We start from the raw sequence: 27549 nt of genomic DNA, 5'->3' as shown, positions 1-27549 counted from the left end.
CTTGCGCTTCAGGAGTAGATGTGCTCAATGAAACCCAAGCACATTTGACAGCTCTTCAACTTGTGTTAGCAGAGAAGCAATCTAAGGTCTCAAAAGACCAGCAGCTGAGGATCGCTAGAAACGTATCGGAAGTTTTCAGATCCGTATCTCAGCTGTTGTTGGAGCGCGAGACGATGCGTGCGGATTTAGCTACAGTTACAGCACAACTTAGAATGGCAGAAATAAAAATACGCCACGAGAAGAGGGAAAAAAGGCACCTTGAGCAAAAAATCATACAACTAGAGTCTGATCTCGGGCCTGTAATGCGGAGAGTGGCAGTGGCAACGGAGGCTACCCTCTCTTTTGCTGACATCGCCCGAAAACAGCCATATGATGCTCACCAACCCCCACCAATCACTCAACAAGGACATCGCGTCGGACCACCAAGACCTGCCGTTTGCATCTTTCCAACGGATGCGGACGCCACAAAGGACAGTGACGGTACGAAAAAAATGATTGAAGATACAATTCGGCCATCTGAACTAGGCGTTCGGGTCACGGGAATAAAAAAAATAAGAAATAAAGGTATTTTGATAAATACGGCAACCACGGGCGAACAACAAAAGCTATTAAATGCACCTTGCTTCGACAACTCGAGCAAACTGAAAGCCCGACTACCGTCAAAGCGTCTACCGAGACTGATATTCTTTAATGTTCCCCGGGACCTGACCGACGAAGATTTTTTAAGGATGGCGCTCACTGGTATTCCCAACGTTGAAGACATTGAAGAAACCATTGCAGGCTGTAAACTAAGTCACCTGGCTGGTGCTCGCACAGGTAACGCTTGTCACCGTATCTACGCAGTACCCGCTACCGTACGTAAATTTCTAGTCGAGCAAGAGAAAGTATTTATAAGCTGGACTATTTGCCGCGTCCGAGATTTTATTGGCCTTACTGTCTGCACCAAATGCCACATGATTGGTCACTCATACAAGTATTGCAGAGATACCAAACCCACATGTGGACATTGTGCTCAACAGAATCATACTGGTGAGTCCTGCCCAAATTCCACCATCAAACCAGTTTGCGCGACATGCACCAGATTTGGTAAGCCTGCTGATCACTCAACTGGAGATAGGGACAACTGCCCGGCCTACATCGCTGCACTCAAGAACGACCTTGCAACTATAGATTATGGAGTGTAACATACATGAGCATAAGTGCCTCACCATCGAGAATTATAATCCCGTGACGAACTGTCTACGAATAATGTATATGAACGCGAGAAGCATCCGTAATAAGTTTGATGAGATCGAAGAAAAAGTAAGAAGTTCGCGGTACATTGTACACGTGCTCGTCATTACGGAAACGTGGCTTAAGATTGGAGAGGAAAAGTTTTACTCCCTGAATGGTTACAAAAGTGTTTTTGCTTCTCGCCCCAACGAAGGAGGAGGTGGCGTAGCAATATATGTGATTGATACTATGAAGTGTGCAATTATTGAAAATTTCTCAAATGAAAATTCCTTTTTAGGTATAACGCTTAGTAGCAGTGATAGGAAACCAGTTAACATCTATGCTATCTATCGAAAACCCAACAAAAATATGCAGGATTTTCTAATACATCTAGAAAAAATACTGAACGAAAGTAGACAAGATACATTAATATTCGGAGACTTTAACATTGACATATCCATATCCACACACTCTTCATTAAATTTTTGCAACATCTTACAATCTTACAATTTTTCAATACATAACAAAACATTTCCCACGAGAGTCACTGATACAAGCTGCACCTTAATAGATCACATCTTATCAAATAGGCAAAACATTCAGACTACTATATCGAATATTGATGATCCACTTAGTGACCATAATATACTTATTGTTGATTATAAGAACAACTTAAAAAAATGTTTGAATAATAGAACCAAATCCCGGATTACGAGACCTATCATCAACAGTATGTCAGTAAAATCCTATCTTCTTGATAACAATTTCACGATCAACTTAAGCAACTCAGAAGACCCTTTTAAAAGTTTCAATTATCACATTAAAAAGGCAATAGAATCAGGTACAACTACACCAAAAACAGGATTAAGAAGTCGGGTACAACTGAATACTCCGTGGTTTGATTCCAAATTAAATACATTAATCAAAGAACGAAACCAGTTTCACAAGCAGTGGAAACAAAACCCTGGTAATCTTACTCTTGTAACACTTAAAAAGAGATTGAGAAATACCATTACTAATTATAGGCGAAATCTAAAACACAAATATTATGCGAACAGCTTTCAACAAAACCAAAATAACCCCACTAAAACCTGGAAAATCATAAACTCTATTCTATCAAACCGAACACATAAACCAACTAACGAAATAGAATCCCTCGTGGTAAATGACTGCGTAATTAAGGATCCGAGCCAAATAGCATCCGCATTTAATGAGTTTTTTCTCTCAATAGGAAAAAAACTAGCAGCTACCATTCCGTCATTCCCGGATGACTGTAATACCGTATTTGTGGAACTGAAGGCTTGCCAATCCTTGTACATGGCTAGGACAAACAAAGATGAGGTACTGAGGATCATCTCTAAAACTAAGCTGAAAGCAGCACCGGGACTCGATGGAGTAACACCATCAGTTCTTAAGACTTGTGAAGAAGAATTAGCGGGTCACCTTACAGAACTTTTTAATTGGTCACTGTCCTCGGGAAAGTTTCCAAATGAATTAAAGTTAGCGAAGATAATACCTATACACAAAGGAGACTGTAAAACATGTATCTCTAACTACCGTCCTATATCACTTCTATCGGTTTTTTCAAAAGTATTTGAGACCATAATCAAAGATAGACTCCTAAAATACATATCTGCGAATAATATCCTTACACCACAACAATATGGCTTTCGGAAAAATTCTAGTACTCAATGTGCCGCCTTTGATTTTATCCCCAACCTTCAACAGTATATAGACCAGGGTGAATATGTGGCAGCCATATTTATAGATCTCAAAAAAGCCTTTGATACGGTCGATCATGAAATACTCTTAAAGAAATTGGAATATTTGGGAATTGTTGGGAAGCCCCTAAATCTCCTCCGAAGCTACTTAGATGATAGATTTTGTCTTGTTGAAGTCAAAGGTGTCTCGAGTGGCTTAGGTAAAATCACATGTGGAGTGCCACAGGGATCAATTCTTGGGCCTCTGCTTTTCTTGCTATATGTCAATGACATAACTAAATGTGGTATCTCTGGAAACCTCCAACTTTATGCGGATGACACTGTAATCTATTATCACAGTACAAGCCTGAGTGACCTGGAGTCTCAAATGAATGTAGATGTCTCAATTCTAGCTAATTGGCTGCGTATTAATAAATTGAGCCTCAATATAAAAAAAACGCACTACCTAACTTTCGGTAATAAGGATTATGTGCCCATGAATATCACACTTGGAACTGAGAAGCTCCAAAATATAGAAGTCACGAAATATTTAGGGCTATTAATAGACTCTAAACTTTCGTGGAATTCCCATGTTGAGCATGTGAAATCTAAAATATCCCCAATAACCGGCGTACTGTACCGACTCCAAGGTCTTCTCTCTACATCTCTACTAAGGGCCACATACTATGCGATGATTCACTCCCATCTGAGTTATTTAGTTAGTATCTGGGGCACTATTACTAAAAAACAAATATCAGAAATACAAGTGATTCAAAATCGAGCAATAAGGAATATCTACCGTCTACCGTGGGATATACATATCAAAGATATATATTTAAAGACAAACATACTTCCTTTTACGGTTCTACCTAAATACAATATCACTTGTACAATATTACAAATCATACATAGATCCTCACACACTAACATCAAACCAGCATTTAATTCAGACATACACCAGCACAAAACACGGTCCCAAAATCTAATACACCTAGCATCGTCTACCCACACAACAAAATTTGGTATTAACTCATTACAATATATTGCATATAGACAATACAATGCATTACCTAATGAAATAAAGCAATCAGTAACTAACAAAAAAATATTAGTTAAAACGCTTAAAGATTATTTCCTGAAAATGTTTTTAAACCAGTGAATTTTCGCTCGCTTTCATATGTTGGTTTACTATGTCTCATGTGTATAGATGTCTCTCAGTATTTCTAAAATCTCTATTCTTAACAATGTATTTTCCTTTTTTATTTATTTTTCTTTTCCTTTTCAAAATGTTGTATTTTTTTAAAAGTGTAATATCCTTGTAAAATGTATTTTATGTGTCTGTACTTCCCGTAATGAGTTTTATCTCAACTCATTGGGAATAATGTGTTACTTACCATGTTTTTTGTAATACATTATAAATAAATAAATAAATAAAATAAATGTCATCTTTGGGGATGCTGTGTGGAGGGTCATTTTGAGACTTGAATCCATGTTGTTGGAGGGAGTAAACACAGAGGCCGGTAAATGGTTCCACAGCCGAGCTATTGAACTCAAGAATGAATCGTAGAAGCGACCCGTTCTCATGTGACGAATGTCAACCGTGTACATATGTTGGGTGCGTGTTATAAATAATTATTTGTCTTGTTTGATTTTAGGAAAGTGTCTATCCAACGTGGGAGTGAAGGCGGGGGACTCGCGGGACCCGCTGGGCCGGGGGCGCTTCTTCCCTTTCATCCCGGAGCACCACCTCATCCCCGGCACCCTGGACAAAAACAACTGGTACTGGAAGTACATCTACTACAAGGCGGAAGAGGTAAAAAACTTTTTATAATATATTCATTTCATTGATCCGTGCAGTCAGTACTTTTAATCACTACACCAATATATTACTTCTGAGGTTCTGATGTTTGTAGTAAATGGTTTTCTTGATTTAATATGTTTTTTGTGTTTTAGGGCTTAGACTGTTGCTCTGATAATGCAGTGTCGTTCCATTACGTCAGCCCCAACATGATGTACGTCCTGGATTACCTCATCTACCACCTGAAGCCTTTCGGCATCAACTATAAGATGGAGATATCTGGGGACGAGCCCAATACCGATGTGATCCTGAAAGGGGTGCACTCGGCAGTGGTCAGCGAGGGATCTGCAAAGCGCGGCCCCGAGGCTGGCCCCGAAGACGTCTCGGGATCCCCGGCTGAGGGGCCCAGATAGTCTGCCAACTGGAACCTGTCGGCTCCGTACTTCCCTGATCTGTACGACAATTGCCTCTCATGAAGAATCTCATCCGCTGTGTTTCTCGTTGAATTTTACCAAATTTAGGGTTTTAAGTTAAACAAATCTCTACGTTCATCGCAGTATATTTTACAAATGTGTGAAGAACAAAAAGTATAATTTTTTCACAATTACTGATAAAATCATACGCAAATATTATACTAGAACTTTTTATACTAATTATTATTTACCGAAATCTCCACAGTTATTTTTTTATTGTTTATCGTCCCCTCGGAACATTGCTGATGCACCCGTGCCAGTGGTGCCAGTTGGTGTAAATAGCATCGCCTTTTCATATTATTCATTTGTTTTGAAAATACATATTATTATTATAAAAGGTATGTAAACATTTTTTGTAGATGGATAGAACTAGTCATATGGAAAAAAATACTCAATAACTCAATTAGGACGAAATCCTTTTTATTAAAAACATGTTTATTGACTGATTTATTGTGTAAATGAATAATATTTTTATTTAGGCTATTATTACATTGGGATTTAAAGTAACGTTTGGTTCATAACGTAACCGCGTATAGGCGCCCATTGATTGAGGTTTAGAAATGAGACAGAGGGAAGGATGAATTCCATATTATTTCAATTAATTTGAGCAAGCGTAAACACAAAGGAGATTATATTCTTCAGATATGAACTAGTTACATATATTGCCACAACTACATATATTGCCACAACTGCAATACACACATCTTTTTTTTAACAAGATAAAAGTGAATATGTCTATGTATTTTTTTATTCATCATTTATCTTTTGAACATTGTCTAATTTCTCGAACCAATATTTATAATATATTTAATTGTATACTTTTAACTTTGTTAGTTATGTACATATATGTATTTGACATTAAAAGGAATTATTGTCATTGCATTTTATAAACCTCCTTTGTATCTTTTGTAGACGGTATAAATACTTAGCAAGCTTCTTCCAGGGGTGTAGCTCGTGCAAATCAGTTTATATATGATATCCTTAAAGTGATTGAAATGGCCGTGTCTTATTAGAATATTGTGTGGCTAACAATAGATATGGTTTATAATTAATATGTACGACGTTTCATTCCACTTGCCTTACCGTGGCAACACAATCATGGTATTATAATAATAAATAATAAATGCAAAATGATCTATGATAAGACGTCAGAATGCCATTTCTACAAAGCTGTTGATAAATTATATTCTTGCTAGTTAATTGAATTATTTGGCTGTTGAATTACAATTTGAATAATTATAAGTAGAGATTTGATTAACTCTACTTTAGTTTTTACCTTACATGTACATACATAATTATATATTATATTATTTTAATTAAAAAATATATTTTGTGTTAAAAGCCATACCAAAGTTGATTTCTTTTTTGTTTTGCATCGAAATGCCATTCTAATAAAGTGACTTTCTATTGCTTTTGTTTTATTTCGGTAATTAATTGTGGTGATTTTATGAAACTCAAAATCATCGAGTGATTTTATATTATAAATTGGATATTTCACTCAATCAAAAAAAAAACATGACTTAGGATTACAGTTATTATTATGTAATATTTTGTTCTCTATAAACCGTACTTTTGTTTTGTCGAGCCAGTCTTAGAAAATAAAATATTTCTATTACATTAGAAAAACCATCTTTAAGGTAGAATTAAACCTAGATCTTATTATAAAAACTGTGAAATTATTGAAACAAATGCATCTCAATTACCCACTTTCTCCGAAATAATATTATTTTTATCCATCTTGTGATCAAAATAAAAAAGGTGAAAAAAATAATAAATGGAACAAATTTCATTGTTCAGATGTTTACTTCCGTGATAAAAAGTCCTATTTGCCCCATTGTTTGCTTCATTGTAAATTGGGGCAACTTGTGCGCCCTCATAGCAATATAGTGGACATTATTTTTAAAAATCGTATGTAGGTACTTAATTAGTTTTCTGCCACAATATGTAGTTGACAAATAAGTTTTCTTTATTTAAACTACTTTTCCTTCTGCTCACAGATATAATTAGGGTAAATATATAATAATTATTGTGGTAAACACAATATTCAGTAAAGGTACAACGAGTCTGAGTCCATTATACTAAATATCGCAAAAAAATATATTTCAGCTTTGTTTTTTTGTTTTTAAATTTAATTTATGAATGAGAAACATCACATAATCAAGACACTATTTCTGTCTTTGTTATAATAATATTTTCTAACACAGGCAACATTTTCTAACATTCTTAAAATATTGAATTAAATCATTTTGACCTATGTGACTTTATTTTGTAAAGTTAGGTTTTACTACTTGCCATCCAAATTTAGTCAAAAACCAAAAAAAATACATATCGAAATATCTAATTACATATTATGATAGATAATATTGTGAATACATTGTATACATATTTTAAAAATTATTTTCATTTTCAATGCGTATTTAAGTATGGAGTTACCTCTTTTGTGTATGCAGGCAGGTTCTTAAATTGCAACAGTGTACTAATTTTTAAACTATTTCTTTGGTTTTATGTTTGACATAGATAGTACTTTTGTGTTTAATTTGTAAGGATGCCACACACTATTTTTATAGTTAAATATAACTCGTTTGTTATTGTTACAAAACAAACGGAAACGGCTTTTACAACTCTAATTTAATAATTCCATGATTAATAAAAAATGTATACCTCTTTCGTATTTGAATAAATGAATTTGGATCAAAGTTATTACACATAACAATTAGAAATGAACAAAGATAATTTAACCTTAATGTAATTTTGATTAATAGTCAAAAGATAATGATCTTCATATGTTTAATTTCAAAACAATAAATTACTTAGTAAAGTTAGAAACAAAGACATGGCAATAGGTAATAATGATCACGCAAAAGAAGAATAAAATAACTGTCATTTCACAGCGATTTAACTATTTAACTAAGTCCATTGTATAATGTTATGTCAAGTTTCATTCTAAAATTTCGTACTATGGTTTATTCTATGTTTGTATTTAATGTGTTATTTTGTATGTTTTTTTTTTTTTCATAAGTCAATCCTTGATATTTCTTTTTTATGGTTTATGTATAATATATGTAAAATGTTTCTTTCCATAGAAGATATTTTCTGGATGTCGACCTCGCGAAACCACAGTAAAAAGATTTTTCAAAAGCCAACAAAGTCGATAAATACCATACTACTTTATTATTTAACTAGTGGAGGTAATATCCAAAGGCAAAATGAAGTTGAGGTCTTTTAAACACCATCAAATTGATGATTAGTTCCATTGTGATTTTTTTACACTTGGCACAATTTAGCTTTTGATCAAATTATATATGCTTATTAGCTGATTACAATTCTATATCTGCGTTAAGGGACTGTTCAATTGTCAAAATTTAAGAATGGAGCTGATGGTTAAATTGATAGTCATCCAATAATGTGACGGGATTGATAGGAAACGTTCCAACCCAAGCCTTTGGATTTCGGGATACATTTTAAGAATGACGACATAATGGTTGACAAGTAAAAACAGGGTTCGTTTGGGAAGTATATTTATGTATTCATTTATGAATTAGGTATCAACAAAATAATGTCAAAAGTGTTTGGTTAGTTTTACTGTATTGACCTGAATTTAAGTTACCATTATAGATTATCTTTTACGTGTGAATATGATGAGTGCCATTCTATGTTTATTTTAGTGTTTTGGAGCGAATGAAATAGCAGAGGAAGCAGTTCCGCTATATTCTGTCACATTATAAATATTTTGCGTAAATGACTTTTGTATACCTGTGAATGTGAAGTATGTTTACCGATAAATTACGCTAATTTTTTTGCATATTGAAGGGATTTTTTAACCATAATGAAGGTGCAAGCATTTAGTATCGCTTAAGTTCAGTGTAGAATTTTTTTAATCAAAATAAAACACTTTAATTAAATTTTATTTGGTTTTATTTGCTTATGATGATGTTAAAATAATTAAAAAATTTAGCGATGGGGTATTGTATTATGGAGATTTCTGGGCATTCGGTTTTGGATTCACAAGCGCTTATTCAAGAAATCATATCTCCAAATATTAATATGGAAACATATAAACTGCATACTGTGGTCTAAAGACAATGAATCCAACTATATTTCAAAGTTTATATCACATTTGAAGGTTTTTGTAAAAATGTCTAAATTACGAATTTCAAAATAAATTCTAAAAAATCGTCTACCTAAATTTTGGCAGCCATCCATTGAATAGAGAATGATTTTATTTAGTCATTGCAGCCATCACTCAAGGCCTAGAGCAATGATACTCAACCTTTTTCTTCTGCGGGCCACATTCATATGTTTGTAAAGCTACGCAGGCCGGAACACTATACTGGTATGACAACAAAATATCATGAAACCCACCACCCCCGTTTTTTTGGAAAACCATTTGAGATTTATAAAAATATAACCAAAACAGAATAATAATAGTACATATCACTTATCAGCATACCCATCGTTAAAAATTACAATAGTGAAAAAAATAAAACTCAAAAGTAACATGTAACTAAGCGTTTATTTTGAAATTAGTGTGATTTTTGACATTGGGATAAATTTTCAACAATTTTAGACAAATCGGGTTTATAATTGCTGCATGCTACCCTCAATACGTCATCAAGGTGAGAATCAGTAAGTCGATTCCTGTATACGTTTTTTGCATATTTCATTTTGGAATCTGATGACTCACAAAGATATGTTGATGCAAACAATATTAGGAGCAGGCAGGCACAATTTTTGACAGTCTTGTATTTTTCAGGAACTAATTCCCAAAAATGGATGTACTCCTTCCCCTCTCTTTTTTCTTCAAAAATAGCTTTCAGATTAGTATCATTCTTAAATTCGATAAATTCACCAAAAAGCACTGCATAATCATATCCCAATGTGGCTAAGTGTGTTAAAGTTGCTGTTTCTAGGTGCCAGGGATTTTCTATAAGTAACAAACTTTTCTTGATACTACGTAAGTCCTGAAATCTGCTCTTAAATTCCTTAGCTAAGGCAGCTAAATAATTTTAAAATATCTTATAGTTTTCTTCAAAAACATGTATACCATCTTGTTTAGCTTATATAACAGTTGGAAAGTTATGCAATACTTGGTTCTCTATTTCTTCGTGGTAGAAGTTCAATTTCTCTTCAAAAGCAAACACTTTATTCGCCATCTGCGAAATGATTTTATTTTCGCCCTGTAGGCCGCGATTGAGTTCATTAAGTTTTTCTGTGATATTGATGTGACCGTTCCAGAACTTTACCTTGGCTTAGCAATCTCATCGAGGTATGTAAAAGAATGTCAGTATTGTTTAATTAACTGTTTAATTCTTCCAAAAGACTTTTAAACTTCCTGCGGTTCAGTTCTTGGGCTCTAGTATAATTAACTATACTTATTGCAATCTTCATCACGGCGTCTATTTCGGCAATGGAGATACGTGCTGATAAGTTCTCTTGGTGTATGATACAGTGGAAAGATAAGAGATTTGTTAATTTATATTTCTCTTTCAATAAAGCAACAAATTCTTTTTTGGATCCGATCATTGAAGGGCATCCATCCGTGCATACACAAACCAATTTTTTTAATATCAATATCATGTTATCCATAAATGTACTGATAGTATTGAGATAGTCTGTGCCTCTGGTTTGATTTTTCATAGGAATAAGTTAAAAAAAATCTTCTTATACTGAATTGTGTCCTGTAAAATATCTAACAAAAACGGAACATTGAGATGTTGCTGAAATATCGGTGCTAGAATCAAAAGCCAAACTTAAGTATTTGCATTTTTTCAGATATTCGTATTGAGGGCCACACAAAATAGCTTGGCGGGCCGCAGGTTGAGTATGACTGGCCTAGAGCGATGAGACCTAAATATGGGTAGCCATCGTTCTACTGGTTAACACACTTCCTGCGGGAAGGGTAGTATAACTTTTTACATCGGCGGGAAAGGCAATGCTATTCGATATTTTTATATGAAAATTGTTTACCAATCTCTTAGTCCCAACTATATGTATAACGTACATGCATAGAAACACATACGATCCAAGTTTAGTCTTCCTCATCTTTCGTATGGAAGAATATTATCAAAAGGACACTATAATATTAAACCCATCATTAAACAGTTAATAAATCCTTAGATCTGTCTTGTGGCATTGGAGATGTGGAAATTGTTATTTCTTTTGTAATGAGACAAACATATTTTGTAAAAAAATGATCAAACACTGACTTTAACATCAGAGTAGAAAAGTTTTAAACTTTTATGGAGTCGTATTACAAAATACGCTTTTGTCAAAAAATACTTTTATACCATATTATGTAAAAAAAATCATTAAAATATATCCATTATTTTCTAAGACAACAAAATTCATTTTTTCGAACGGGAGGGAGCCTTGTTTTCACCTGCTGAAATCTGGACGCGTGTTAAGTCGACCATTAGTTGTGCAACAGTTGAGGTTCCTGAGAATACATGTAAAACTTAAAACAAAAATTATAATTGTAACCGATTTCTTAATTGCAAAAGGCATCAGTCCTTACGGATAATTATAATTTAATAATTTACGCGCAAGTAAAATATCAAAAAGTTCCTCCCTAGCAGAGGGCATCAGTGTTGCCAACGAAGGCAATTTATCGCCATTTAGGCTACTCAGAACGAGAATCGGCGACGTAAAATTTTAAAAGGCGACTGGTCGCCGATTAGGCTACCTCAAATTTTGGAAAAATGTGAGGAATTTTTTGAAATGGAATTCCGTAGCCACCCCCCCCCATGGATTTCAAATATTTTGCGGGGAGTACTTATTTTGAAACATTTTTGTGGGGAATTATGTTTTACAGAAATTCTCTAACAACCCCCCCCCCCCCCCCCCCATGGATTTTGAATAATAAAAGGGGGAATCAAGCTCACGTAGAATATTTGTGGGGAATATGGTGGCAGAATTACTGCAACTGAAATTCGGCTACATTAGGCTACTAAATGTTTGAAAAACGGCGACATTAGGACAAGATCCGTTGGCAACACTGGAGGGCATTACATTCTCGTCTAAAATATTATTAATCTATGGAATTGACTGACAGCTAGTGACAGTGACTGTCACATGTCAAAATACTGTTTTCCTGAAATATAAATCGAAAAATAAATTTTATAAAATGAATCCCGACGTCGAAAATTCGCTTATTGTTAAAGAAGTTGTGCATCCAGGGAAAAAATACACACCGCTTAGAGATGGGTGCAAGGTAAAAACTGATTATACTTTACTGTCGTGAGGTTTATCGAGGTTATTTGTAAACATCAGTAGGTCCTGTTGTTAATGTTATTTTTTTCATCGTTATTGCTTTCTTTTTAGCTTCACTTTCATTTTCAAACGAGGAGGACTGATTTTGATAATAGTCTGATTGACGACAGTCGCGTTATTGGGAATAAGGAGCCTATGATGTTGGTTTTGGGGAAGAAGTTCAAGATGGAATGCTGGGAGGCCATGGTGCAGAAGATGGCCGTCGAGGAGGTTGCTAAATTCACAGTAGACAAGAGCGTAAGTTTTATAAAAATCTCTCTCGTTTCTAATCAATTTAAAATTCATTGAAAGAATAACAGATCCTTCAAATCTATTAAGTAATGAAAATTCCAAAGATGTACGTCATTCCTAAAAAAAGGAATTAATATGTTTAAAATAATGGACTCATTGTTGTTTTTTGTATGTCAAATGATTTTGTCCATTTGGCATATGGCCTTATTGGTAAGTATTTGGGATCGCTGGCCACGCTTAATGCGATTTGTTTTTAAATAAAACCTCTCGATTCACCTTAATTACTGTAAAAGGCAACTATCTGCATTTGGAAATTTTTTAATTTTGACATTCAAATTTTTTATTACGCAAAATGAGAATTGAATGGGATGACACCATTTCCAATAATTTCTTTCAACAATATTTTCATATGTTGGTATTCCTGATACCACACGGGGGGCTAGAAGAAACGTTAGTACCATTTAATTCCTGCATATTAGGTAGGCACTACTTTGGCGGAATTCTGAAAAAAAATTTTATTAGGTATTTAGGCAAGTTTTTTAATAATTTTGTATGTAATTACACCTAACCTTACCAATACTAACCTAACCTGTACTAACCTAACATATATACTAACCTATACTATCCTAACCTAACTTATATACTAACCTTTACTATCCTAACCTAACCTATAGTAACCTAACATAACCCATAATAACCCAACCTTCTTAAAAAAAAAAATTTTATCTAAAAAACATGCTCACCTAATTTGCATTGATTAAATGGTAATAATGATTCTTATAGTACAAGGAATACCAACATTAGAAAATGTCATCAACAGATATTAATTGCTGTCATCCCATATAACGAAAACGAATGTTCATTTTACGTAATTAAAAATAGAATGCTAAAATTACAAATTTTCCAAATGCAGAGAGTTTCCTTTTATAGTAATTAAGGTAAGTAAAGAAAGTAAAAGTTTAAAAAAAAGCGTATTAAGCGTGGCCAGCGATCCTGAATAATTACCGCTGCATGTTTTTACAATTAACTGATTATTTTAAAGCTGTTGATGAAAATGATGTTGCAATCGGAAAATAGTTACATTGAAGTAGAAATCACAAACAGAAGACGTTGTGCAAATTGCAAGCTCACCGTTCAAGAGCGTTTGCTACTTCAAATATCCCAGATTTGGTGCTTTAAATTAATTTGTTTTGATAAAATTTCAGCTGGTGATACAGTATCCATTTGTGTCCAAGACCCTGCGGGATCTCAGCAAGAACGCCTGCGACAGGAGGAACCACTTCTGCGGTGTGACTCTACAGAATGAAGGAATTGGATACAAAGATCTTAATGGTCTCATAGCTAAACCCTGCGATCTGATATTTATTATAGGTAACTATAATTAAATGGTTGTTATGTTTGGACCACATGACATGTATAATGGCACAAATTCTCTAATAAATAGTATTAAATAAAGTCACTATCCGCGTCTGTCTGTTTGTGTGCTTAGTTCTTCTAAACTACGCAATGGATTTTTATTTAATGATAAACTAATGTTTATAAGACAAGCTTTTATGCATAGCATAAAGGAGAACAAATAATTATAAGCAATAATTAGTCGCCTGAAATATCAATACAAATTGAAAATATCTCCCGAGTAAAAATAAAAGCCGCCGACGAGAATTGAACCCGTGCCTTCTGATGTCCGGTCAGGTGCTCTGTAACCACTGAGATATGTCGGTTTATTTCCAACCTGCCAAATGATTCAATATGTACTAGTACCTCAATCAACAATTACTGCTTATTATATTTTTTCCACCTGTAAACAACCAACTTTATTTTTGTAGGAAAGGCTTTGTTATTGCTAAATTTCTCACTAGATGGCGTCGATACATATAATATCTTCATTATTGGTGAAATATTTTTTACTTATTTTTGTCAAATATTATTATTTTTTAATGATAAACTAATGTTTTTTAATGATTTTCTTCCGGAAGGTTTATATATACAGTACATGCATATTATATTTATGGAAAGTAGAGAAAAATCGATGTTTTGTAATCAACCGCGATACAACTACGGAATTGCATATCTTAAAAAAAGGCCTGCAGAAAAGTCTTCGATGGTATGTCTATCTCCTGAGGATAACCCACAGTAATCATTTTTATCTTTTACATATATAATGGCTTTTTTGCGAAGCTATTTTGACCAATAAAATATTAATTCTTATTCAATTAAATATATAAGTTACGTTGGGCATTTAATGTAAATCAAAATTGCCCTTTATAGCATATGATTTAAATGAATATCTTAGAAGATATTATGAATTTAAAATTACATGCAAAAAAAAGTCAAGAAGCTTCTTTCACCGATATAGTTTCAATCCTTACCCAATTTCTCATATTAGTTACATTTGGCTTTAAATATAGATAAAAATTATTTTAATAATATCTTTTTTATTATATATATAAGATTTCGCAATTTGAATCACTTGCAACAAAACGGTTAGTCGCACGCACAAATACAGGCGCCTTTACGAAGGTGGACAATCTGCCACCATGCCAAACCATGAAATTGACAACCGGTAGGTCATTCCCTATGAGTCACTACATATAAATATTTTCGACGCTCAAATCAATGTTGAATTGTACAGTTCAGTAAAATCAATCCAATATATAAATAAAGGTACACCGATCAAGCTACGTTCAGCATACAATCACCAAATGAAGTGGAGAAATATCAATCTGATGGTTACATCTGCAGCTCTGGAGCAATATGGAGGATTTTATTTCTTGTTTTTGTGTTTAATTCGTAGAACTCCATTTAATTTTTTTTTTTTTTTAATTTAATTAAAATCAAATTTAATAATATAATTATTAAGTTCTGCAAGTATTTTTTGGTTTTTGTTATTGTTACAGCTGTTTCGGCTTTCAAGGCCATTTTCAAACTAACCAACATGAGAGTTTCGTTGTCTACACATTAAAACAGGCTTCAGAGTTATTGTTCAAAATTGGTAATGGGCAGCTACCAAGGCAATGGAAAAATTAATTTCAGCAATGAATTATGAAATTATTATAACATATTTTGTAAGACTATACATTGGTTCAAGGAGAGAGCAATTTTGTCGCCTATTAACGAACTTAATGAACAAGTAGGCAATGTAACTAACTTAATTCTCTCGAAGATTGATGCACTGACGCAAGCAAACCTCGATATTGAAGAAGCTGTTCATTTTCCTACAAAATTTCTCAATTCCTTGCAGCCCTCTGGACTCTCCCCACATAATTGATGTTCAAAGTAGAGTGTCTTGTTATTTTATTACGGAACCTTAATCCACCCAAATTGTGCAATGACACACGTTTGCAGGTAAAATCTTAAAAAACATTCAAAATAGAGTGTGCAATACTGACCGCATGTGGAACTGAAGAAGTTGTCTTAATTCCCCTAATTCATTTAAGACCAACAGATATAATGTTTCAATTTAAAGAACTGCAATTTCCAGTAAAACTGTCTTTTTCAATGACCGTCAATAAGTCAAACATTCAATGTTGCAGGTTTAGGTTTGAATGTTGTGTTTTTCACACGGACAACTATCCTCGGACTACCCTATATGTATACCCTTTCGCGTGTAACTTCTAATCAGTGAGAAACACCTGTAAACTTTGTACATAAAGGTATTCTGTAGTTACTGGCAGTATAGTAGACTCAAGATAAAACTTTGATATTTACAGTTAATACAATCTAACAAAGTCGCAAAATCGGTAAGCTGTGTAAAAAATGTATGTTAACAATAGAATATTAACCGTTTGAGTACCAAAAAATTCATACAGTTGCTTGTAAAATTCCACCAAAAAAACATTATTTTTTATGAAACTATATATTTTTTTAAAACCCCATAAATTCTTTGAATTTTCAAGGATTTCGATGATTTTTTCGGTGTTTTATTAAAGAATATTGGTTTAGAATCACGCGGAGGAGGATCCCGAAGTTCAGGCGTTTCGAAAAAATGAGAATTTTCAGTAGAAAAATTGGTTCCGGGAGGTACATTTGAAAATGAGTAATTTCCGGTGTTACTCTCCATTTCTTGGTCACGATCCGAAGAATTACTGGAAATTCGCATCCTGCGGTTGGGAAACACAGGTATGACATCACTGACACCACTCTCATCAGAGCTACTCTTACTCCAACTTGAATTAGACGAGTGGAAATTGTCGCTCCCGCTGTCAGACATTTCAGAGGACGCCCTCGAAGTTGTATTTTTTCAATTAACTAAAATAAAAAAAATAATAAATGAATCTGAAATTTAAACAGTTTACTACGATCTTACAACTATTAAGATAATATTAGAATAATATTTACCAACGCCGCAGCACCACACCCGACGTACGCGCGAATCAGAACACGACTGACGCAATCGATGGAAATCGACGATCGGCAATCTTCGTTAAAACACGAATCGACGATTGGCAATCAAACGGTTAATAGAAAAAAACTAAACACATTATGGAAAGTAAAATTATTTTTTTAATTATTGCTAACGCACTTTTTGGACCTACAAACTGTCAATGTCAAAGCACCAAAAAAGGATGGGATAGTTCATGTGTCTAAATCACTCTGACACGCCATCATATCGCCACATTACACACTGCACCCGTACGAAGCCGGGGCGGGTCGCTAGACTGCTATACTAACTTTTATCTGGATGCAGCCAAAAGAGGAAGTAACAAATAGACAAAGAATTTTCTAAATCTTTCATTTTTGTATTATTACAGTATGATTGACTCACCTACTTTGTTGCAACTCATTGGCAATTAGTCTAGAAATATCTGTATTTGTAAATCTATTGTAATATGTTTGTATATTCAATAAATATCGTTAAATTAAATTAATTAAAATTTGTACAGTTTTTGAAAACACGGCTTCAAGGCTTTTAACATTGCGTACACACCACACTATGTTTCCCAAAAACAAGTTCGGTGGAAAAGTAACTAAACAGTTCAGCAGCACTGTAAATAGTTCATATTTAAAGAATTGGAATGTTTATTTTTTCAGAATTATTAAAAGTGGAATTCCCGGAAGACTATGAGAAGGATTCTTGGCAGCTGAGTGATGAGGAAAGGCTGAATAATATCCCCGTGCTGAAAGAGAAAGGCAATGAATTGTTCCGCAGGAAGAGCTACAAGGCGGCGGCAGACATGTACCATGAAGCCATCGCCCTGTGCGAACAGCTCAGTATTAAGTTAGTTTTGCTCTTATTCTTTCCTATGGCGGGGTCAAAGTGGAACATCAGTCTCTTAGCCAATCCAGCTCCTGAGGTGTCATATCAATATGTTGTTTGTCAATCTTGTTTTTGCACATTGAAGTTGTTTTAAACCCAAACTGATTTATTAATATTTTCTAGAGAAAAACCACACGACGAAGAATGGAAAAAACTAGAAGATACTAAAATACCACTGTTGCTAAATTATTCTCAATGTAAATTGATCGAAGGAGACTTCTACGCTGTCATTGAACATTGCACGACTGTCTTGAAGGCTGACCCAGGTAAGAACCATTCTGTGAAGTAGTGATTCCCACAGTGGGTGGTGTCCTCGTGGGGTGGAGTCCTGATAATACATATCAAATTAATCATACATTGTTGCAAGAAACGTGCATGTGAACCATTATTGATTTGTAGGTACATAATACATCTAAAGCGGATTGTACAAATATTTATAAAGAGCAAAATGCTATTATAGAAAACATTGAAACTGAAAAAGTTATGTGGAAATACAGAGGTGACTGCTGAAAGTACATTTCTTGCCTCTGTCCCAATGTTTTACATTTGAATCTTGTTCATAAGCATGTTTTAAGTTAATAAGATTTGTATTAGCAATTTTAAAATAAGTAATTTGATGATATCTTTTATTCAGATAACGTCAAGGCTCTGTACAAGAGGGCTAAGGCAAACATGGCGGCTTGGAGCCCCACGGCGGCCGTCAATGACTTCACGAGGGTCAAGGAGTTGGATCCTCTCCTGTCGGCTGCCGTCAACAAAGATCTCAAATCTATCGAGGAGATGCACAAAGTGCGAGACGCTGAGGACAAGGAGAAATTGAAGAATCTATTTGGATAGACTGTAGACTAATAACGACCAAATATAAATACATATTACGAAATTACATAACGGTTGCTTAAAGCCAAGACATTGTGTCTCCCTCTTTTGTCGGAAATAAGTTATGAATTAGATTACTGAGGGGAAACCAAATTTAAAATTTGTAAAAGTTGGCATCTCGAACTAGAAACAATTTCAAAGAAATTTAGATTTGTCAATGTGTTAATATCAAGATGTTCAAGATTTGAATTTCATTAATTTATTTCGAAGTAATGGTTTATGGAGATACAGTATCTTGTCTGTAAGTCATCGCTATTATGTTATATTAACTATTTATTCTATGTTTTATGCTTATGTATCGTATTGTTGTGACCTGTTTTAAATCTGCCGGGAGACTTACAATTAATTTTATAACGTTACGGTTGAGTGGATCAAATAACTGTTTAATACTTTCTTCGTAGTTTAAATGCATAATTGATATAATGCGATAGTCAAGGCATCATTGGAGAGATAAAGCGATGGCAGGAGTGTGTTGTGGGCGTGTTAAGTATGCCCGAATTAGAGTAAAATTTCCCTTACTTTGTAGAGAATGAACACATATTGAATTTCTTTCTTGAACAAATGATCGATTTCATTGTCTTTTCCTGTCTGCGTGCCTGTGGGGTGAAAAGTCCTGTGTAAATTGATGACATCAGTTTTCTTTCAAGGTGGTATATTTACTACATTAGAGATTATCTGTTCAATGCTTGGCATAGACTGAATTTTAAGCTTCATCCCCTTGAATATATTTTTTAATGTTAATGTCGCACAAGAGTTCTTACTGCTCTTAACTGTCTGGAGCCAGTAGGACTATGGCATCCCCAATCGGGATATGTTGTGAGTGAGGCTGAAGGTATTGGATAGGGGAAGAAGATGGGGTAGTACGCAGCTATTCAGAACTGGTCTCCAAATATAGCTTAAGCCATTTCAAGCAACTTTTCGATTCTGAATGGTAGTCTTTCACCAGGGTGATACTAAGAGTATCTACCATTCTGAAATTTTCTTTTCTAAAGTAGAATAACAAGTTTTAAACATGCCGTATCCACTTGAGCGATTGGCTGTATATCCCTTTAAGGACGCTCCAACACGAGCGTGCATATTCAATGAAAAAATTCCCGCGCTTCGCCTAATCAACTTTTCGGAACGAAGACGACGGCAAACGATAGTGCACAAAATTAGCTACCCACTAATTTAGATTGTTCCCGTCATCGGCCGGCCAGTTGATATTAGTGAGGCGACCAGGATGGCAGTGTTTTTCTCCGATGAGAGCGGTAGACGTAAGTGATGTTATTTTGTACATTTTTTAATTGATACATCATGCAATTGTTATTAGTTTGTTGTTTTAATGCCGGTGGTTGTATTTTACAAGTATTTACATTGAAAACTTGAGATTTGTAAATAGAATCACACTTTTTGGATCAGGAGTCACGATCGTGACGGTTAGGCCTAACGTGACTTTAGGCAGTTTTTGTTATTGACCAATACTTCGTTGATTTGATCACTATTATTCACATTTTTTGCAGAGATGGAGCTGAATAGTGATTTAGTACTGCAACTGATAGGAGATGGCAACAATTCAGAAGTGGATGGCATGGATGACGATGAAGAATTGCCTCCCCAAATGCCGTATGACCATGTTGATGAAGAAGCTCCACCAATACCGACCCCATCTCAACTCCCACGCAGGATTGTAGGCCAAAGAAGCGCCGGCCCGGTTAGAAGAAGACTTTGGAGACAGGTGCCATTTAACCAAAAAGGACACAGTTACCCGCAGCGTGACGACCCAGGAGTAATTAGAGAACCAAATAAATATTTTGAAGACTACTTTGACGACGAGTTTTTCGAACACTCTGCCATGTGTACCAATAACTATTACATGCGCCACACTGGCCGTATTTTAAATACGAATGTCGTGGAGTTAAAGAAGCTCATAGGAATTCATTTTATCATGGGATACATCCCATACCCGCGGATGTACATGTACTGGCGAGAAGGAATGCGATTGGGCTTAGTTGCGGACGTAATGGCCAGAGACCGATTCAAGACTCTGCGTACAGCGTTACACGTTGTTGACAGTGATACACCTCCACCAGGGAATAACAACACACTTTGGAAGGTACAACCTGTACTAAACCAGGTTAAAAAAGCATGTGATAGACTGGAAAGGCAGCCGGGATTTTATTCTATAGATGAGCAAATGATCCCTTTTAGTGGTGTATGCCCGCGTGGGCTGCGACAAGTCATCAAAACTAAGCCACGACCCCAAGGTCTAAAAGCTTTCGTGGCTACAACTCACGATGGGCTCATGATTGATTTTGAAGTCTATCGAGGTGCTAGTACTCCGATTGGAGACAGATCATTAGGAGTTGGGGCATCGATAATATTGCATCTTTCGAAAAGCATTCCAAGAGGAAGTTGCATTTATTTTGACCGCTACTTCTCGTCCATACCATTACTTGAAAAACTGAACGCTATGGGACTGCACGGCACAGGTACGCTAATGATGAATCGAATACCTGAGCGGAAAAGCATAGATTTTAAACAAGATCGTCATATGCAGCGCGGTGAATCTCAGCAGTTCGTGAGCGACGATGTGGTAGTTGTCAAATGGATGGACAACAAATCTGTACTAGTTTCTTCAAATTGCACATCTGCAGACGAAACAGTAACTGTGAAACGCTGGAATAAAAATTGTTCAGCTTTCATTGATGTCACCGCTCCTAAAGTAATCGCTAATTACAATCAACACATGGGCGGCGTTGACATTCTCGATCAGTCTATTGAATACTACCGCACATTTATGAAGACAAGGAAATGGACCCTAAAAGTCATACTCCATTTCTTTGACTTGGCCATTTCCAACGCATGGCGCTTGTATAAATTAGATTGTGCGGCAGCTGGGGTTCCAGGCAACAAAGTTATGGACTTGTTGGAGTTTCGCATGCAAGTTGCAGATGGACTTACCAACGCACCTATTCGCCAAAGGAGGATTAGCGAGAGTGATGGTGAGGCTGTTGAAAATTTAGAGCCAAATGTGAAGTATAGGCGATCGAACCAACCCTCTCAAGCTAAAAGGTACGACGGCTATGACCATCTTCCATGTTTTGACGAGATTGAAAATCCACGTGCCTGCAGAATGGAAAATTGTAAAAGCAGGTCAAAGATTAGGTGTGAAAAGTGCGATGCGTATCTCTGCCTTTCAAGGAAAAAAAATTGCTTTGCAGTTTATCACAAAAAATAAGATTGAATATCGCTATTTTCAAGTCTGATTGAAAAATAGCAGTCTTTTTATTATTAATTAAGCGTGGAGAATATTTTTTTGTCAGATCTCAATTCTAGCTACACAAACACATTGAAGACTTATTCTTACATCTTGTTACTATGATGATAAAATGTATTATGTGATTACCTAAATAATAAATGTTATTTTTGCTAAACCGAATTTTATTTCTGCTAAACAAGCACAAAAAAGCCGAAATTCTAACAGCGTCACGACCGTGCATTAGTAGAGTTCTAGCCCAAACGTCACGATCGTGCAGGGGTAGTATATGACCTTGGGGATAGCTAGGATTTTTTTAATTATTTTTTGCATCTGCCTTATAAGGCCGTTTTGTAAGATAACTGCAAAAAAAATGTGATTTTAGAAAAAAAAAATTCAGGCCTGAAAGGGATATATACATATATATACACATTTACCATATTTTTTAATTAATATCATTCCTCAGAATATTAACACATTTCTGGTGGTTATTTTTTGCGCCGGAACTACGCTATATCCGGGCGAAAATAAAGGTCCACCGCGATTTCTTTAATTTGTTTTAAATCCTATATCTTTGAAAATAGTAAAAATATTTTTATAAAAAATTCTACATAGTAGCTCAGCATACCCAAGCTATAAAATTACTAATCGAAAATCGAATATTATTTGAAATGCAACTCAATTATCCTTATAATATGTTTAATACGGTCTGCCCATCGGTATTTGCCCATACCTGCTTTCTTTAAATATGCCCGACATCTCTCACTCGCTTGCACATAGGAGTTGAGTGGGTGCGGAATACAGATAGATATTCTATTCGGGTTTCACGGTCATAAAAAACCTCAATCCAGGAATTGAATTATTTCAGTAACAAAATATGTTATCTAAATAATATACTATCCTTTTGTTGAAATACCGATGAAAACGAAAGGCACGAAGACAAATATAAAAAGAAGACTCACATTACGATTCGATAATTAGGTACATATAGTTGGGACCTTTACAAAGAGATTGGTATATAATATTCATATAAAAACATTGAATAATTCAGTCTTTTCTGCCATTGAAATGAGGCGGGCGCAGAAGGTAGAACTACCCTTCCCGCCGTTAAGCATCAATCGACCGAACGGGTAGAACTACCTTTGCCGCCCGAAGTGTGTTATTATGGAAACATACGAACTGCTTTCTGCAGTTTAAAGCTAATGAACCCACCTAGATTTCGCATTTTATCTCATATTTTTAGATTCTATTAATTTGGCACGTTAACATCATGACAAGTGATTGCTTAAAATATTTTTACAAAATTTGCCATAAAATGCCAAAAATCACTCCAGTGGATATGAAAGCAGTGCCGCCTCTGTGTGAGAACTGTGTTTGACACACAATTCACTGCAACACCTATAACTACGGTACATAGAATCTTTAATATTATATATGTAAGTACTAGGTATTTGTAACGTATTGATGTTTACAGGTTATAGAATACTGGGCCCTCAATCTCCAGTATTCTATCGAGGATAGGGATCTGGTATTATCTCTATTAAAAGTCGTAGATTCTGATATACGGAGGTTGTTTTAATCGTAATATAATATACTGACAATACAAGTAACAAGTAGCCTAACGGCCGTCTAGCGAGGGAATGACTTCGCGCCAGCCGACGATGTCATACAAGGCCTGTAGTAGCGTTCGGTTATCTTCGGTAGAACCCGAAGCTAAACGAGCGCAAACACCAAACACTACACCTTCCCTCCTTCAATTCTGAAGCTACTTACAAACCAACATAAATATTTCACATATATATAAATCACAACATAGATATTCATTTTATATTACATTTGGTTTTAACAATGATTCTTAAAGATAGACAACTTAGAAATTTAAAATATTAAGCACCAAACACGATTAAATCATCAATTGAAGTTATTACATTTGCTAACAAATAATCCTAAGACTAATAACCGCGGTGCCTGGGTCAAGTTGCCCCGTTTCCTCTGGAAGATGTAGGTGTCTCGCGTCTTGGCCGCAATCTCCCCGACCATGGTCTCTGTTGCCGGGCCTGTGTCTGCTCCGACACCACCTCCTCTGCCGCCAACCTGAAATCAGGAGGAAAACCAGTGAATCCACGCAATAAGGTTGAAGTCTCTAACTCATGAGGCTCATTCCTCGAAATTTCAGACGCGGGATGCTGTGCACTATTGCCATCTTCCTTCCGGCTCTCTGACACTTCCCTCATTTGATCAACATGTCTCTTCCATGTCACATCTGTGTTCCCTATCTTAATAATATAAACTTTTTTACCTAGCTTCCTAGAGACTACTCCCTTAGCCCAAACTACTTTATTATCCTGACGATAATCTTTTGTTAAACACTTTTGTCCAACTTTAAAAACCCTGGTTTTAACCCCTTTGTAAAACTTAACCTGATCAGATTGAGCTTTAGAAATGTTAACGTTTGCTTGCTTGACTTTTTCCGAAAACTCATCACCATTTTTCACTGGAATTAAATTGTCGAAAGTAGAACGCAGCCTCCTTCCTAATAACAGTACCGCTGGTTCAATACCTGTCGAGCAATGCAAAGAATTTCTATAGTCCATTAAAAAATTTAATAACTTGACATTAAAATTTAGTGGGAATTTACCGTTTACTAACAGTTTCTTGAGGAACGTTTCCGAAGTTTTAACAGCGTTTTCCGCCAATCCGTTTGATTGGGGGTGTTTCGCAGGAGAAGTCATAAGCTTAATATTGTTCTCCTTTAAGAACCCTCTAAATTCCTCACTTGTAAAAACTGAGCCATTGTTAGACACAATAAACTCAGGGTTGCCAAAATTTGAAAAAATTTTCCTCAATTCCAAAATCGTATGAGTTGAATCTGCCTTCTGTACTTCAATACAGTCCAACCATTTCGAGAGTGAGTCACACACCACGAGGAACATCTTCCCCGCTAAAGGCCCACAGTAATCTACGTGTACCCTACTCCAAGCTTTACCTGGATTTGGCCAAACCGCCAATTGACTTTTTGGTGCTGACTGTTTTGACAACGCACAATCTGAACATGATTGAACGACTTTCTCCAAGTCATTGTTCAGAGTTGTCCACCAAAAATATGCTCTAGCTATTCCCTTCATTTTAACAATACCAAGATGTGACCTGTGTAAAGAATCTAACACTTGCTTTTGGAGAGAAAAAGGTATAACTATTCTGTGTTGCAAAAACAAACAATCTCCTACGATAGAAAGTTCGTTCCTTTTTAGCCAATATTTCCATATACTGCTATCACGATTTACTCGTTTGGGCCAGCCCTGCCGCAAATACCTAAATACCAGCTGTAATTCGCTGTCCGCTGCGGTGGCTACCACAACTGCTTGAAAATTTACATGCTCACAATTTTCAATAAAACAGATTTTGTCCTTGATTGATGAAACCGAATTATTCATCACAGGAACTATCTTCAGATTAAAAATCTCCATAAAATCCCTACCCACTATCAATTCCGTGCCATTAACCACAACAGTAAATAATAAATTATTTTTAAGATTATTGTATTCTACGGTAAAACAGGCACTACCTACAATATTAAGTGGTTTGCCATCGTATCCTGATAAAGTACGCTTATCTGGTGACAATGTTACATTTCTAAAATAACGATTGAAAATAAAATCCGGCATGACCGACATGCTTGCCCCTGAATCAATCATAGCAGCACATTTCACTTCGTTAATTACCACATTAGCCCTAAACGGATTAATGTATGAAATACTATTATTCTGGGATTGTTCAAAAATCGGATTAACCTTGTTATTCCTACAAAATCTCTTCAAATGCCCTACCTTGTGACAATTAAAACATTTTGCGTTCTTGAATTTACAATATTTTTCTACATGATATTCACCGCAAATCGTACATTTTTTATTCCTCGGTTCGGGGCTCTTTGAACGAGATAACCTTGAAAAACCTTGAGTTTCTCCCAAACGCGACGAATGTCTCCCGGGCGAATTTGAACGATTCGAAATGGCATTCACATCCGAATTCTCTGCGGAAAATTCAGATTTAATTTCCGGAACCAGATTGTCTAACGCTGAAACCGTTATTGCTAACTCTTCCATCTCGTTAAATGTTAATTTAGTTCCCTCTAGAAAAATTTTCTCCTTAGCCCGGCCTGGTAAAATACCGATTGCAAAGGCATCCGCTAAGCTTTCTGGCAAGCGCGTTCCAAATTCGCAAAAAGAAGATAAACCCCTTAGACGGACCGCGAAATCTCTAACCGATTCCCCATGCGATTGCTTGGCTTGATAAAATTTTTCTCGTTCCCTGAATACCGATCGCGGTCTGGAACAATGTTTCTCAATTAATTCTATTAACTGATCAAATGCCACGTCTGTAACTTTAGCAGGGAAACATAAGTTGATCAAAAGAGTTAATGTCTCCGCTTCCAGAAGATTCAGCAAATAAGCGCGTTTCTGTGAAGCATCTAACTTAGTCGTTTTAATGTCATCACGAATTAGAAGGAACTGTTCTAACCTCAAGCGGAATAGACTCCAATCTCCATTAACGTGGGAGAACCTGGAAATTCCGCCCGATTCCATGATTGCAACGACAACAACACAAAAAAAAAAAAAAAACCCACCCGGCAACAATAACACCTTCCAGAAAACAAACAAGAAACAAGACAACCTGACTCCAGGAACCGGCGCCGATGCAGTCCAGCGCCCAGCCGCTTCCCGGAATTCCAAATCTTCTTCTTCTGTGAAACTTGTCTGGTCTTTGTTACCCAGGGCCACCGATCTGGTCTTTGTTACCCAGGACCACCGATCTGGTCTTTGTTACCCAGGACCACGTGGTTATTTATTCTTCGCTGGATTCTTCGTCTGGTCTTTGTTACCCAGAACCACGAAATTATTGATTCTTCGCTGGATTCTTCGTCTGGTCTTTGTTACCCAGAGGCACTTTATTTACTTCCAATTGTCCTTATTATGCCCAGTTTATCTCCATTTATTGTCACCTTGACAATAAAATCCCGGAGATTTTTTTTTTTTTTGCAAGTCACTGGTGTGAAATAATCCGACTTGCCGGCAATCCGAAAAACTGTTTCCGTATACTCCTTTTTAAGCTGCGCCACTGTAACGTATTGATGTTTACAGGTTATAGAATACTGGGCCCTCAATCTCCAGTATTCTATCGAGGATAGGGATCTGGTATTATCTCTATTAAAAGTCGTAGATTCTGATATACGGAGGTTGTTTTAATCGTAATATAATATACTGACAATACAAGTAACAAGTAGCCTAACGGCCGTCTAGCGAGGGAATGACTTCGCGCCAGCCGACGATGTCATACAAGGCCTGTAGTAGCGTTCGGTTATCTTCGGTAGAACCCGAAGCTAAACGAGCGCAAACACCAAACACTACAGTATTTCTATATCTTGTGGCCATATATTAAACATTAGGAATATATATTTTTAAATTAACACCAAGTGTACCAAGTCTTTTGTAGTAAGA

At 35.7% G+C, this 27549-nt stretch overlaps 2 protein-coding genes across 7 annotated transcripts in view; both read left to right on the top strand.

Moving 5' to 3' along the window:
• The window catches only part of LOC149420140 (glycoprotein-N-acetylgalactosamine 3-beta-galactosyltransferase 1-like), a 63941-nt gene extending 54856 nt beyond the window's left edge, over positions 1–9085 (top strand). For all 6 annotated transcript variants that reach the window (XM_089636409.1, XM_089636408.1, XM_089636407.1 and 3 more), the window contains 2 exons: positions 4568–4725; positions 4866–9085. In XM_089636409.1, coding sequence (XP_089492535.1) covers positions 4568–4725; positions 4866–5123 — 416 coding nt within the window. In that variant the 3' untranslated portion in view covers positions 5124–9085. The remainder of the gene's footprint in view (positions 1–4567; positions 4726–4865) is intronic.
• Positions 9086–12233: 3148 nt separating this feature from the next.
• On the top strand, positions 12234–23495 carry LOC149420139 (AH receptor-interacting protein). Its single transcript, XM_089635995.1, has 7 exons — positions 12234–12393; positions 12504–12689; positions 13889–14054; positions 17715–17901; positions 18064–18206; positions 18575–19855; positions 22464–23495. The coding sequence occupies exons 1-6, from the start codon at positions 12307–12309 to the stop codon at positions 18775–18777; spliced, it is 972 nt and encodes a 323-aa protein (XP_089492121.1). The 5' UTR covers positions 12234–12306; the 3' UTR covers positions 18778–19855; positions 22464–23495.
• The last annotated feature ends 4054 nt before the right edge of the window (positions 23496–27549 follow it).

The sequence above is a fragment of the Hesperophylax consimilis genome, chromosome 10, assembly GCF_061612785.1.
Source record: "Hesperophylax consimilis isolate HC1 chromosome 10, BYU_Hcon_1.0, whole genome shotgun sequence".
NCBI lineage: Eukaryota > Metazoa > Arthropoda > Insecta > Trichoptera > Limnephilidae > Hesperophylax > Hesperophylax consimilis.
This window is presented reverse-complemented; position numbering and strand designations above follow the sequence as displayed.